The sequence below is a fragment of the Dromaius novaehollandiae genome, chromosome 1, assembly GCF_036370855.1.
Source record: "Dromaius novaehollandiae isolate bDroNov1 chromosome 1, bDroNov1.hap1, whole genome shotgun sequence".
Lineage (NCBI taxonomy): Eukaryota > Metazoa > Chordata > Aves > Casuariiformes > Dromaiidae > Dromaius > Dromaius novaehollandiae.
The window spans coordinates 57,613,422-57,628,841 of record NC_088098.1 but is presented as its reverse complement, the minus strand read 5'-3'; the positions used below and the strand labels follow the sequence as shown (position 1 = coordinate 57,628,841).

At 36.1% G+C, this 15,420-nt stretch overlaps 1 protein-coding gene across 1 annotated transcript in view; it reads right to left on the bottom strand.

Annotated features, from left to right (window-relative positions):
- The window catches only part of SLC41A2 (solute carrier family 41 member 2), a 63,026-nt gene that overhangs the window by 33,674 nt on the left and 13,932 nt on the right, over positions 1–15,420 (bottom strand). The window contains exons 3-6 of the mRNA XM_026117999.2: positions 15,009–15,116; positions 8,603–8,674; positions 7,538–7,682; positions 5,493–5,639 (exon numbers count right to left, since the gene is read on the bottom strand). Of these exons, the coding sequence (XP_025973784.1) occupies positions 5,493–5,639; positions 7,538–7,682; positions 8,603–8,674; positions 15,009–15,116 (472 nt within the window). The remainder of the gene's footprint in view (positions 1–5,492; positions 5,640–7,537; positions 7,683–8,602; positions 8,675–15,008; positions 15,117–15,420) is intronic.

Sequence of the window (15,420 nt, the reverse complement as noted above, 5' to 3'; positions counted from 1 at the left end):
AGTGGGGAGGAGGGAAAAGACAAGGACCTCAACCAGTTTCTAACTGACCTGCAATTATTTTAAGCACTCATTGCCTTAGCAACCTGTGATACCAATCGATCTTCCAGTTCAGAAAAAGTGATGCCTAACATTTTAATGCTCATGCAGGGCATCTACTGTGACCTAACGTTCAGTGCAGCGCCACTCAAAACAGTGCAACCTCTGGTAGGAATTCTATGTAAATTAGAAGTATAATACTTCAAAGTAACAGTTAGAAACCTGAAAATAAAATCGGGAGTCACACAGTTTGTTTTCTCAACCGAGATGCAGGAATGCCTGAGACATACATATATTTAAACCACGTTCTGTGAGGCAAAACATTTATTTTTGGATGGCTTTAACCTAGTCTTCAGAGCATTACAAATGACTAACAAAGCCACGCAACATGAACTCTCTGCATTTAGTATACCGGGTCTTCATATTTCAGAGTGTACCATCTTCACTAGTCGAGGAACACAAACCCCAGCTCCAACGACGGTCCCAGGGAGCCCTCTAGTGCTCCACAAGGAAAGGCCACCATTCATATTGGATTACGTTGCACTAAGCTAGTTACTTAAATCGTTGAAGTGAAGGAAACATAAAGTACATTTTCCTCACCAGAAAACAAGCCCCCTAGCTATTTAACTATTTTACACTGTATTAAAAGATACAGTAACCTTATACAACGTGTTTAAGCACCACTAATTTTAAAGCATAAAAAATCTGACAGTGGCTTAGGCATCCTACACATTTAAGGTGCTGGGTATCAAAGACTCCTCTCCAACTGGCTAAAGGATTCAACTGATTTAAGTATTTAAAAGACAAGTCTGTATATGATAATTGTCTCAGTAAAGAAAATTATAAATGATCATCTTTAGGGAGGCAATTCACAGAGTAATTTAGATGTACAGATACAGTTCTTTTAAGGGAGCTGAAAAGACATAGTTGTTAACTTTATTATTTAAACCCCAGCGTTAGATGGATTTGCCATTATTTATGAAACACTCAGAAGAACTTTTAAAAAACTACATGTACGATGGTGGCTAAACAACATACTTGAGTTAGCCCTGGCCTAGGTAAGAAGTACAGTGCTACAGTCCTATTCCTTGCCTCTTCTGGGGACACCACCATGAAGCACTGTCTCAAACCAAAAGCTGAGCACAGGCATACAGCTCTGTTACAGACAGGAAGAAAGCTTGTAACATAAATAATTTTCCCCTTCCAGTCTCACTATCTGAAGGCAACTCTTTCCATGTTGAGCGGAGCCATAAACTTACACTCTGTTTCAGCACATTTGGGTAGCCAGGCTAACAAATTGTAGGGGAAAATAGCTCACTCGGAAGAAAATTCAGAGGTGAATTCATCCTCCTTCACTTCTAGCTCATAAACTGGCGGGGGAGGGGGGGTTATAACATTCCCATTCTGCTTGCTATTCTAATATTGAGAAGGCAGGGAAATGACAGAAAGAACGTAAGAACATAAGCCGCTAGGTGAGGTCAAAGATCTCACCTAGTCCAATATCCTGTGTCTGACTATAGCCAACAGTTAAGGCTCTAGGAAAGAAGATAAGAAAATGGCAAGTTTATTTCCATGCTTATTTCAGTGTGTGCTGCCAGCTTCTGCTACTATGTGCCTCAGTGATTTCACCACCCAAGTTTCTATCTCCATCTTTGTGTTCAATACTCTTCAATGGATTCCTCTCTGAAGAAGTCATCCAAATATTTTCTAAAATCACTTTGGTCAGCTTCATATGGTACGGAAATAAGTTCCACATATACTGTACTTTCAATTATATAAATAATACGTAAATAAATATTCAATTATATAAATACTTTATTTTACTTTTTAAACCTGGTGTCCGATCATTTTCTAAATACCTTTTCCATGCTGGTCAAAACTTTGTATACCTTTCCTGAGCTAAAGGAGTACAAGTATATTTAACTCTCCCCATACAGAAGCTACACCATACTTTTTATTCATCATTACCATTTCATTGTTCAAATAATTACATCTTGGAAAACACATATTTTGAAGGTCTTTTGAAGTATGTTCTTACTTTAGAAAGTCTATTTCCTAAGAGAGGGTAATAGAAAGATATTGAAAAACATGAAGAGCAGAAGCAATCATTTCAGAGGTAGTAAGACAATTACACATAGCAGCAAAAGCGAAGTATTTCCAAAAGACCAGTTGGAAACAGAATTGGAAGTAACTCTTAGAAGTGTACTGGAGAATGCAAGAAAATCCTTTCCCCTACTCATATATACTCATCAGCTGCTGACTGAAATGCATGTGAGTGCTCATGACAGCTATAAAAGTAGCAAAGGAACAGTTCAAACTGGCCCCACTTCTTTTTTATACCTCTCTGATATATTAGGCCATCTCCAAGTAGAGATGTAAAATTTCTGGAAATGTGTGAAAGCATGCAAGAAGAAAGTCTAAGTTTCTTTCCCCATCTTGTTTTTGGGTTTCAGTGGGTCTTTTTGTTTCTTAGTTTTTTCTTCCAAAAAGAAAGATGAATGTTTTAGGAGCAATGGAAGTATTAGCAGTAACTATTTACTTCTTTAAGAATAAGAAACATACTATATGTAATTTATACAAGGCATAAGAAGCAGTACTAGTTCTAGTCATGAAATAATAAAACATTGTTAAGTTGTGAAGACAAATGTAGCTACTATTAAAATTCAGTTGTGTGGCATACTAATACATGCAACTAATTTTTGCCTGTAGCCACAATTTAAAAGACAGAAAGGAGCAGAGGAAGGCATTTAAAAACAGAAAACATCAGTATGACTGATTTACTGATTTTGAGCCCTACAGGTTTAACTATATAGACAACATTACAATTCAAATACATAAGAAAGTAATATTTCTAGGGAAAAGCCTTAGGAAACAGATGAAACATCACTGCCATGCTTATTGCAATGTAGATAACAAAGTAAAATCTTAAAGACCACAAAAAAGTTTGACTTACAGAACAGAAGTTTCTAAGAAACTTCATTTGAAATACTTAGTAGTTAACACTTAAAGCCTGAAGTCCAGCAGTAATATTTTGAAATCAGCCACAGTCCTGGCTAGAGCAAATTTTAACAATAACCATAAATCTCACCTAAGTCCTAACTCAAATTTGGCAATCCACATCTACTCAAATAGCTAGCACCCCTCCTAATAATCCTAGCTAGCTCTCTGCTCTCTTTAATCCAGCTAGGATACCAGTTTCACTGGCTCTTCATGGGCTAGCATAAATCCTAATTCTAAACTGAAATCCAGTCAAACATATCAACTGTGGGGACCTGAAGTCTATAAAAAGCACAATACGCCAATATTTCTACTCTAGCAATACTTTTGCACATAGCAATAAATCTAAATTAACAGTCTCTAATGAGCTAAACTCTAATTACTATCCTAGGACTAGCAACAGCTAGAGACATCAAATTTCATGACAATAGATGCTTCTCCTCCATTTTTCTCATCATGAAAAAAAAAAGATAGGAGGTTAAAAAAATCTGTATTAATTTGCTTCTCACTGTAAGCTTGTAAACTATAGGAAGTATTTGAGAAATAAGTTATTTTATTAGAATATGATATAGAATATGCATTTAATTTAAGTATAATTTAAGTTCTAACAAAAAAAGCAAACATTGAAAATGGATAAGTGTTGCACACTGATGTAGTTAAGCTGACATCATGCCAACACCTTTTAAACATGGAAATATAAAATTATTAGTTGAAAATAAAGAAAAAAAATGGCAAGTAGCACCAAGATAGCTTGAGTCTTACATACCTTTTCTGATCGATGCCATAACACTTACACAGAACAGCTCAAATTTTTAGAGAAAAAGGCTTGAAAAATGAGCATAGGTATAAAGAATATATATAGTGATGTTAACATATCTGTTAAAACAATGATGACTCAACAAAAAATTTGGCCTGTGGTATCTTGTACTATAATTGTCTAAAATTATGTATTTTTAAATACAATATATTTTAAATAGATTATTTTGAAGGAGTCAATTAGAGCAATAATGTAATTTTAAATATTGTTCTGAGCATTCACTTTTTTTTCTCCTGAGAGAAAATGTTTTCACACTTTTTGTTTCCTCATAAGGGACAGAGGGGGAGACGGAGAAACAGGAAAAAAAAGATTGATTTTCAAGTTCCCCATTCTCATTTTCCAAGCTAACATCTCTTTCTGTGACAGTCAAGCCTTTCACTACATCAGCTACAATATGAGCACGCTTTTAGTAATAATAATCATCAGTATATTCATTTTTAGCAGATATTGTGACAATGAACCTTCTTCAGTACTCTGCTTCTTTAAGAGAACAGGACTTGGACAGTCTAGGTCTTGGAAATCATAAAAACAAAGGACTACAGAAACATGCAGACTACTAATGTAAGAGAAGAAAGGCAGACTAAAACATGAATTCACAAGAAAATTAGTTTGGAGCCGTTTATGTGTAATTTGCCTGTTCATAGGCCTTCAGCTATCAGTGGGAAAATGAACAATAATAATAATATAATAAAAAAAATTTAAAAACTGTCATCAAGAAGCCAGATAGAAGGTATGATTAGATCATTACCATCTGAAGTCAATAGTCAAGGCAGGTCTCTCCTTTGCTGCTGGACTATTAAGAATGCTATTTGATATTTGCTTTTTCATCTTTCATGGCAGAACTGCTGTTCTGAAGAAAGCTACAGCGAAATCAGCAGATTTGTTTGAAATATGTTCTCCAAATATATAAGACAAAACAAAACAAAGTAAACAAAAAAGGGTAGAGCCGTTATTTGGAGAAGGTGGAAGTGGTTATTTCATTTACTGTTAAGCATAAGTAAAAGCTGGAAAAGCTGGTAAATGGTAAAGCTGATAAAAAGATGCATGGGCACAGTCAACAGGAGGGAGACATGAAAGTGTTCTGCTGCGAGGGAAGCAGGAAATATGGAAGAGCTGGGGGAACGGGTACTGGAAGCAAGAGTAGGAGAGATGAGGAACAAGTCAGTATTGCAGTATGAGCTGGAAAGAACTGTCTTGTAGAACGACTGATCAAAACATGCAGTTCAACACCCTCCCTCTAGTGCAAAAGAAAAACAATTAAATAGGGCTCTGGGAAGCAAATATTTGATTTAGGGGTGGACATTCAGGAAACTAGGATGAAGACAGCTCCCCTCCCCCTGCAGAAAGCAGAGAAAATTCACCAACTCAGCAACTGCAGTTTCAAATTCAAATACAGATCTGCTGAGGTACTCTGAGACCGTTTAGGATATTAGGAGATGGTGCCAAGATTGTGGCTAGTGATTTTTACCATTTTGGAGAGTGGGTGGAGGAAGCATGGCATAATGTTTCAACCCGAGATTTATTGTCTGATAGTATAAGTGTTGATAACAAAGCCAGTTACACTAAAAGGTTTTCTAAATCTCCTCCCTCATGCCCCTGGAAAGAGCTTCCTAGGGAAATAAATACTCAGAAACATACTTACCAAGGCAAGTATAAAGACCCTGACTTATCCATGCTAGTATAGCAAGAGTGATAAGATCTCCAAAACTTGCTGCTATAGGAGTGGCAACATTGTCAGGATTAATACCAGTCTTCTTTGATCCAACAATAACTCCAACCATTATTATTCCTAAATTCAACAAAGAAGAAAGTATGCTAATCATATCTATTTCCCACAGGAAATTCCAAGATAATGGTAATTTCAAACTTGATAAATAAGAAGTCCATGCCTTTGCCCAGGATGATCATTCCTCCCACCTGACACATTTCTGCATTTTTAATTCTTAGCAATTTTAAAAAATGAGGTTATGTATTTTAAAAACTACAGCAAGCAAAGAAAACCATCTGTAAAGTGAGCTGTTTTTGTTTACGATTAGAATTCTCACTGTTAAAACTGTAAATCAATCATCTCTTGAGAAAAAGATATTCATTGTGTTACTTCTACACTCTATTAACTCTAGCTGGCTGAGATTTATATTATTACAGTAGGCTGAAAACAACATAAGATTAAACACTATGATATTGGAAATTGTGCAAGATTTCCAGTCATGAACTTAGCACTTGAAGCCATGAAGCTGTATCATAATGTAAATAAAAAACAAGCCAACATATTAAAATGATAGTTGCTACACAGTCAAAACATTTTAAATTGAGGCCATTGGTTTCTATTTTTTTCTATAAACAGCAACACTGCCACTCTTTTTAAGAAGCATTTCTCTAAAGAATGCAAGCGGCTACTAAAAGCACAATTCACATTAAGAGTATTCTTTGGCAGGTACTTGAAGTACTTTCTCCTCATCATATAATACATTTAAGAGTTTCAACTGTATTCATTATTCTCCATGTTGTTTTACAGAAATAAAAAAAAAAAGTTATTCTTTTCATGTATTTCAGCAAGTAATGTTATTTATTATAGGCTAAATTAGGAGTTCACTTTCAGATGAACTGCCTAAAGAGTTACGCTGCATTAAATTCTCAAACGGAAGAACTGAAATGATCATATGGGATCACAATATTTCAACAGCACCTGTTTCATGTGTAGGAGTTAGATGCTTAGAAAGTAATTTCCTGTGCTGGCCAATCACCAGATACAACAAAGATTTTTCTTTATGTCTAGATAATACATGACAAGTGGAAAGAACACAGTCCTGTTTACCGATCCTACTGCTGCTCTTAATTCCACCTCATGATGAAAATCAATGGCTTTGTAGTCACTAAAAAAGCATGTGTTCTTAATGTGGTATTAATTCCACGCAAAATTTTAACGATGTCAAGACAGTTTGCAATTTTCATATAAGTAAATATATCATGTTAGTAAAAAAGGGAAGCTAAACATTACGAAGACTACTAACTGTGTATTTTCACTAAGAATATGTCACAAGTAGAGGCACCTTTTTTTCCCCTACTGTCCATTAAGGACTTTCTTAAACTTTTATGACTAAATCTTTCCTGACAATTGCCAAGGATAAGCTTAAATGCATCACAGCATGTGGCTCAAGACAGATACACTGATACTGTCTATAGAGGGCAACCTGGACACTGAGCCAGTGTATGCCCTTCCACTACCAAACCAACTGGCTCACTTCAGACACAAAGCAGATCCCAAATACTATGGAAGCAGCATGGATAACCACGGAATTTGCATTCAGCTATCACCCAGGCTCAGCTGGGCTTAATTACAAATAATTTCCACATGTCCAGTTCTGAGAATGTATTTTGTACAGTAATGAATATAAAAAGTAGGGAAAAAGTTGCCTTCTCTCATCTCATTAGGAAAACCTAAAAACCACACTTTTTGTTTTAGAGATGCTCAGGAGGTCATGCAAATTAAACTCTTCCAAAAATATTATGGAAGAGGGATGTAATATTAAGGCCTACATGGAAATTGCAAAAGGGCATTCTATTGTCAGCTGTGTTTTAGTGACTATGCATTACTGGATTTCAATTTTTAAGGATAGCAGCATAAATACACACTCTGCCTCCACAAAGCAAAGTAACTGTAAAAAATAACAAATACACTTCTTTTACCTTGTAAAAGAGAAGCTATGAAGGCAGTTGCTACACTGCTAGAACACAAAAGGATTGAATGATCAAAGCGGTATTTGCCTTCTGGAATCCAGCCCAATACAACTGCTGCCACTGCTGCCAGGAAACCAACTACTGTTGCCTGAACCTAGAAAAGAAACAGGTAAATATTTTTGGTTATAAATGAGTGGCTCTTAAAATAATTGATTTAAGGGGACTATGGGATCATTCCCTGTTATTCTTTCCTCCTATCTACATTTGCTTGCAAAGTGTAGAGGGAGCATGCATATCCATCTTGCAGAGAAGATGGTATCCCTGATTGATCAAGAAGAAAAATCCTATGCCAGTAGTAAAGGCTTTACCAGTAATTCAGAGACTCAAAAATAACAAAAGTAAAATCAGGGAAAAGAGCTGAGGAATCACCAGGAGCCTAAGATGAAATGCCTAAAAAGCTTCCTAAGCCATTTAAAACAGTGAAGTCACAGCATAAACACTTCACTTTTTTTTTTTTTTTTTTTTTTTTGAATCCTGTATGTTCCATTACAAAATATGAGCATGGAGTAGTTCTCACTTTAGATTAAGAGATAGTTACTTTGGAGAATAAACACTCATTTCCTCAAATGACCCAGCTATTTAAAATATAGTTTATTATCCAAAAGCTCCATTACATCCATTACATCTTTTAAATATTGAATCCAATTAAAATACAGTATTGAAAAGATTTGAGGTCAAGTTTTAGAGTCTTTGACAAATCTGAAATTATTCTCTAATCAGCCTTAGAAATGTTCTCTCTGGAAAATTAAAAATGAAATACTATTGATACAGTCACAAAGCATAGTGGTGATAAACCTTCTTCTGGTGATAAACAGAACTTTATATTGTTTTACAGAAGAACTACACTGTACCACAAGCAATCGATCACGAAAACATTATATTTTAAGTATGACCCAGTGGAGTAGAGCTAGATTCCTATTAACATTTTCTATCTCCACATTTGCCCAAATTTGTGCTGGACATTTTAAATAACTTTAAGTTTTGTAAGTAAACAAGCTAGTCAATTGCATTTACCTGTTTTAAGGCCAAATTGCCAATTATTAGGTTCCATTTCTCAATGGGAGAATCCATTTTCCCAATATTTACCTGTCAAAATTACAAGACAATTTAAGACATTTGGGTTTAAAATTACTTAGAAAATTCACTAACAAGGCAGAAAACCACAAATAATTCAACTCTCACCAAAAAATGTTGATATTATGTCCATTCTATAGGGATTAACAAACTCAAAAAAATATTTTGTGGAATTTGTTGATCATACACAGTAATTAGAAATTTGATCCTTAACAGCTTTTAAGTTTAAGTCTCTTTTAAAACAATTAACACCTAATGCCAGACATTCTGAAAGCAAGTTAAAACCAAGCTGTGCTTTTTCAAGTCAAGCATTTAAAATTGCACGTGTGTTACCTATTCAAAAATAGCCAAGGCTGATGCAGTTTCATGCAGTAAGTAACTTGTTTAACATTAGCCTGCTGTGTAAGGTATACTAGCTACCTGATATTCCATGAATGCTCCGAACGCGACCAGTGATTAGATCCGTGGCTGGAAGGGAACTTAGCAGTGTTCAGTCACTTTAGACTAAACTTTTTTCTATGGGCCCCAGATTCTATGAGCCAATAAAAAATGTGCAGACATATGTATATGTAAACACACATACTTTTATGTATATGTATTAATTGATTGCAACTACCCACATACATAAAATGTATTTGCAAGTGCTTACAAAAATCAGAAACTACATCTAGTAGTGTTTTGTGTTTAACTTTGGGTTTATTCCAATACAACCAGAGACTTATAATGCTGTAAATGATACAAGTCCAGGCCTAAGGCAGTAGTTGGAAAGACTGCAAATTATTATTATTTTAACAAATGAAAAAGGATATACATGTTGTTTTATAATATATTCCATACTTTTATTTATTTTTTGAGTTAGAGGACAAAATCTGAAGAACCATACGTACCACTGCAGCATGACTGCAATAAAAATACCTTACTTTTTGAGCTAATCGAACAATTCTTACTTTTTTTTGCAGAAATACTGGTGTTTATTTTTTCTGTAGAACATTAATTTATAAAATAACCTATACTTCTCAAAATACAGAAAGCCTCAATGCTTTTTTTTTCTCTTTCGATGATTTCTTTTCAGTTATACTTCCATTTCTTTTCCATTTTTTTATGGTTTGTGATTTTAGTGATTTACGAGGAATGAGGTGTTAAAAGAAATACCCAACTAAAAAATCTGGAAGCTTAATAAGACATGTTATCTCAATCTACACTATAAATATTTTACAGAATTCAAAGTACAGTCAAAGCTCTATCAGTATATGCATTAAGTTTAAATACTACAGCAGTATTTAAGGAAGTACAGGAAAGAATCTTCTTTGCATCCTTCTTAAATATACATGCTAAACGATGGGCTATGGAAAGCTTCAAATGTTTTTTCCTTTCAAAAAGTTTTTGAAAAGTATCAAACAATCCCTGCTAAAACAGTAATCCTGCAAAATGCTTGATTGATTCAGCCTGCAAGTGAGCTGCTGCCAAAAGGCATAGTTCTTCTCTCCCCTATCATCAGCTGCAAGATCATGTTCTCTTTCTTGAATCACATCTAGCAACTCCACAAGTTCATGGCATTGCAGATTTGCTTGCTGCTTTATGGAAAACTTTTTTTAGGGAAGTAGAAATGGATTTTCTTCAACAGAATGATCTGATCTGTCAGTGGCTGCACAAATGCTCCTGGGGTTAGGAAGAAAGAGAGAGCAAGACTCCTCCCTCCAGCTACAAATTTCCATTAAATCAGATAGAATAGATGGACCTAAACAAAAGGCTTATGAAGCCACACTGCTAATGCCTGCCACTGATAACAAGCAGACGATCAAAACAAGGGAGTCTGCGTAAAGTTTATAGGGATGTCTGGATGAGTGTCTTTCTTTTCTTCCTCTTATATAAAAAAAGGAAAAGGAATAGGGAGAGGAGACAATGGTGTAAACTGAGACAACAGTGGGAATGACCCAAAGAACAGAACAAAGTTGAAGAATACAAAACACACAAGAGAAATATTATGTTTGAAAGGGCATTTGACCTACGTACATGTCATACACTTATGCCAGCACAATGTGGGGGTAGGAGGAACTGTTTACTTTAACACTAATGCCAAAAAAAAGTACAAGCTATACCCTTAAGCTGATTAAAACAACAGTCTTGAGACACAGTGAAAGGACTAATTTTAAAGTGGATAGGAAATTGTGAGTGACTCGTAACAAGCAGCTAAAGCAGAAATTTGGGCAACAAGATGAAGCTGATTCAGGCAAAAGCTGGAAACAGAGGTTTTATGAATAGAAACTTATTGAAATAACAAAACATTATGTTTTGGCTGACTACATAATTACAATGGGGTAAAGTGAAGATAATTAGTTTACAGCCCCAAGAGCATAGGCACATCTACAAATTCAGATGCAATTATAAACTAACTGAGCCAGAAGGGCAGGAATGAGCTCCAAAGCTGAAGTTATATTAGAAATTTTCTCCTTAAAGGCAGAGCTATTCACAGAGGCACAGTCCTGCATTTAGTGTTGAGACAGTATTTGTTGGAGAGCTGGCTTGTGCAAATTTGCATCAGAGGAAGGAAGATTAATCATACAAGTGTCTCCAAATGACCGTTTAGATATGCCGCACATGAATATACATGGCTAAATGAATGTATGGCTAAAGAGAGCCGGGGTCAATGAAATCAATGCGAAGAGTACAAATACCAAAATCTTTCACAGAGGTCTGAGAGAAGTGGTATGTAAATTGTATGTCCAATAGCAAGTTTTTTTTGGTAAAACTCTTCAGTAATGAATGATACAATATGACATAGCACCCATTTTTAAAACCTAGGAGAGTGCCAGTAAACAACTGTCCTGGAGTTTAAATTCATATTTGGCGACCAAACCCAAGCTGCCACATGTAAAAAGTTACAGGCAACAGATTACACATGTAATAACATGTAACAAATTCCGGTATATTTTTTTTCTAACTAACAGACACCTTACAAAGCTCTTGTGCATTTGTCTGCCTTCACAGCAGCTCTCTGTGAGGATGGCTGGCTATCCCCAAGCTCACAGAGCTGTGCATGTTGCAACTGAAGTTGAGCATGAAAAAAGGCACGTAAGAGAAAGTTGCAAGGTTCTTTGTAAGATAAAGGCCATTTTTTCTGTTTAACAACATATAAAGACTAAATATCATCTCGTTAGTATTATCTTGATAATGAATTACCTAAAGTGTTCTTATTTCATACGATATTCTTATTTCATACAATATTTAAACCTCCACTGTGTTTTACATGTGTATATGCATACAAACACACACACACACACACACACACACACACACAACCTCCAATATTTTCTGTTGATCTTCACCAGCTGAAATACATTAGAGTGCCCACTGGCTAAAGGAGAGAACGTCCACCAAACTGTGACGTGTGTCTACCTCCTTCCTAAGAGGGATGTGCAATGAACTTCAAATAGATCTAAGGAAATCCTAGAAAGTATTTCAGTCGTCTGTGTAACTTAGTCCAGGGTCTTCCATGATCCTTCAGGAAAACAGGCCACCTAAGGAACTACCAGAGACATCAGAAAAAAAAAAAAATCAAGCCTGTTGATTCAAAGCTGGGAAACAGCTTGGTGCCAGTGGTGCTGTTGCCTGAAGAAATGTACACGTCACTGACTTCTTCTTAGCCAGCTAAGTAATTTTCATGGTGGTGCGCTGTGAACAGGGTTGACTAACCTGATTTGGCCAAGCTGGACATAAGACAACTACTGGTAGTGCGATGAGAGGAAGCCTCCATGGCATGCTTGAGTGAAAAGCTCTGAAGCATCAGCTGACTTAAGTTTTGGTGAGACTTAATAACAGTAGCAGTGGTAAGTGGAACTGGTAAAACTCCTCAGACTAAGCTCTATTAGAATGGGCTGTGCATCAAAAGATGAAATATAGCTTTCACAGTTGGCACAAAGTCTAACAGGCATTCGCCAAAATCAGTGAAATCCAGAAAAAAGGAAAAGGTAGTTATACATCAAAAGCAGCACAGCATTTTGACTCAACAAGCTAATTTCACGGAAATAAAGTAGTGGTAAAAGGTAAACTGTCCAGAAGGATGCTGTCCCAGAAAGGATGCTGTCCTTGCTTGAGGGCAAATATGATGAATAAACTGGTGAAGGCAACAGACAAGAAGTAAAGCTTAAAGCACTTCATCAGTCTGGCTGTATTCTATTGTTTGAGTCTTGTTAGGAGCCTGGCATTCAAATGTCCAAACTGGTACTGAAAAATCACATTCAAAACATCTGCAGGTCATGTTATCACACAGTTAATGCGATACTTATAGGCATGCCATTCTGGTTTGGGGGGAAGTGGCCTGAACCTGAGGGTGTCAACTTCAGCTAAGCACTGAACATGCAGGCAGTGCTGTGGAACCTCCTGTGTCAATCTTCCTGGGGAGGGGAGCCCAACTCTTTGACTTTAGGTAACAATTGAGAGATAATATGAACTGGAGTCAGGACTCCCAGTGCAGAAAAAAGGTCTATATTTTACAGATGTCTCCAGAGAGGCATGAGCATCACAGATGAGATGGTATTGCTGAGGATGGGGAAATCAGGCAACGATCTGCTTAGAGAAGAGGTGCTGGAATCGTAATCTGACAAAAGTCTCATCCTTTTGCTTGAGCTACAATTGAGCCAGGAGAATTAAAGATCACATTATCTGAAGCAGAGCTAGGGGAGCTCATTCTGACCCTCGTTTGTTACATCTTCAGTAAAGCACTGGCAGATACTGGACTTCCTTGGATTTATTCTTCACGAGGCAATACAAATACTTTAAATGCTCAGGCAGGGAGTTGTGTAAGATGTGAACAAATTAAGTGACAGGTCAACACAAAAAACCCTGCAAGGTAAATAAAAATATTCATGCCTGACAATAAAGGCAGTAAGGTTTAAATGCAAATTACTATTAAGAAACAATAAGAAAACCCAGAAAATTAAGAACATTAGAATCAAGCGGAAAACATGACTGAATAGCTAAGTCTGCTGCTGATGAAGACGCAACAAAACCTGCCTATTCATATGTATGAAAGAAAGGGTATGGGGGAAAATTCATCAGTTTCTATAATGGGCATGACACAAGCAGACCTTCACAGGACTGCTAAGGTTATGTCCATCACAGTGTGTATTTGGGCAATAACTGAATGTGATGTGGTAATGAAATGTACTAATGACAGAAAGCTGGAAGGCCTTCTCAATACAAAGAATTATAATATTATACAGAAACTAGATGACCTTGAGGATTACAGCAACAAAACCAGATGAAATTCAACAGCAGAAGTCATGTCAGAGGTCAGGTGCTTATGGACTATTAGTATTTCTGCCAGAAGATGGAAGTGACAGCTGGAAATAACACAAAAGGAGAAATACTAGGACTCCATAATTGATCACCAAGTGACTGAGGTCTAAAAGTGATGCTCCTAGGAATAGAAGTAAATATAATCCTAGAATGTTTCAAGGGAGCTATTTTCAAGAGAAATAGGGAAGTGTTTTTTTACAAAATTACACTGAGGTCTCATCTGCAATTATACACACCTTTTACCAATCCTTTTTTCCAGAAAAATTCATTCAAGCAGCAATAGAGAGAGAAAGCCCCTTGCCCCCTCAGAGAATGGAAGGCTTATCTTACAAAGGAGAAATACTGCATAAGGCAGTGTGTTACAGAGATACCCAAGATAGCTCAGGTATCAGAAATAGTTTAGCCAAGTTAGTGGAGCATTCTATTCATGACAGTTATTCACACAGAAAAAATACACACGCAAAGGTAATCTGGTTTCTTGAGCTAGAAAGACAAAGGGATGGAACATCCCTTGAGACATAAAAAAGAACTATGACAAAGACATACAAAAAAAGGCATAGAAAAGAACTACTTATGCTAAATTACAGTGTTGGCACAAAAAAAAATTGTTTAGCTAGAAAGTTTTAAAAAAGTTTCTTGTGGTTTGATCAGCAAAAGTCTAGAGTAGCAATGTGAGCAATGCTTTATTTTGGTGCCACACAAGTGGTCTTTGAAAAACGTATTTAAAGCTTACACAGTAGCCTATTCAAACCCCATCAAGGCCAAAGAGACCAGTCAAGCTTCCAGAATATAAAGGTAAATCTCAAAAATCTACTCAATCTGCTGTGAAGGATGACGCAAAGGAAATGGAAGAAGGTAAAATTTTGGGGTGTGAAGATTGGAAGAGGGTTGCCTTTTTAGCTTTGCCAATTTAATAACAAATTTAAAGACCTCTTCTAACAGCCAAATTAAGCCGTAAGTACAAAACATTTCTGTTCCAAAGATCTGTTCATGTTTTGAAATATTTACAGCATATCTGAAGGGGTAAGGGAAAGAGAAAGTTACTTACAGCAGTTGACAGTCTGGATGCCAAGGTCATTTCTAAATTTCCCTTGAGACCAAGAAGTGCAGGAACCAGGATAAAAACTTCAGTAACATTCTTGAACACATCCCAGTGCTATTTAATGGATACAGAGGGGAAAAATTAAATTGAAAAATTCTCTTTAGATCATCCTTAAAGCAATGCCTAAAATTCTGTAACTCATAAGCTAAGTCTCTATAAGACACAATCTTTTAATATTAGACCTAGAAAACTTTAAAGAAAAAACTGTTATCTGTCTAGATAAAAGACAATTATGACCGCATATTACCACGCTAAAGATCAGAATACCCAAAGTAAAATATACAAAAGTTTCTAAATGAATATGGCTCTCCTACTGCACTTTCTTCTCATCTTTTAGATAAAGACTAAGTAAAAGTAA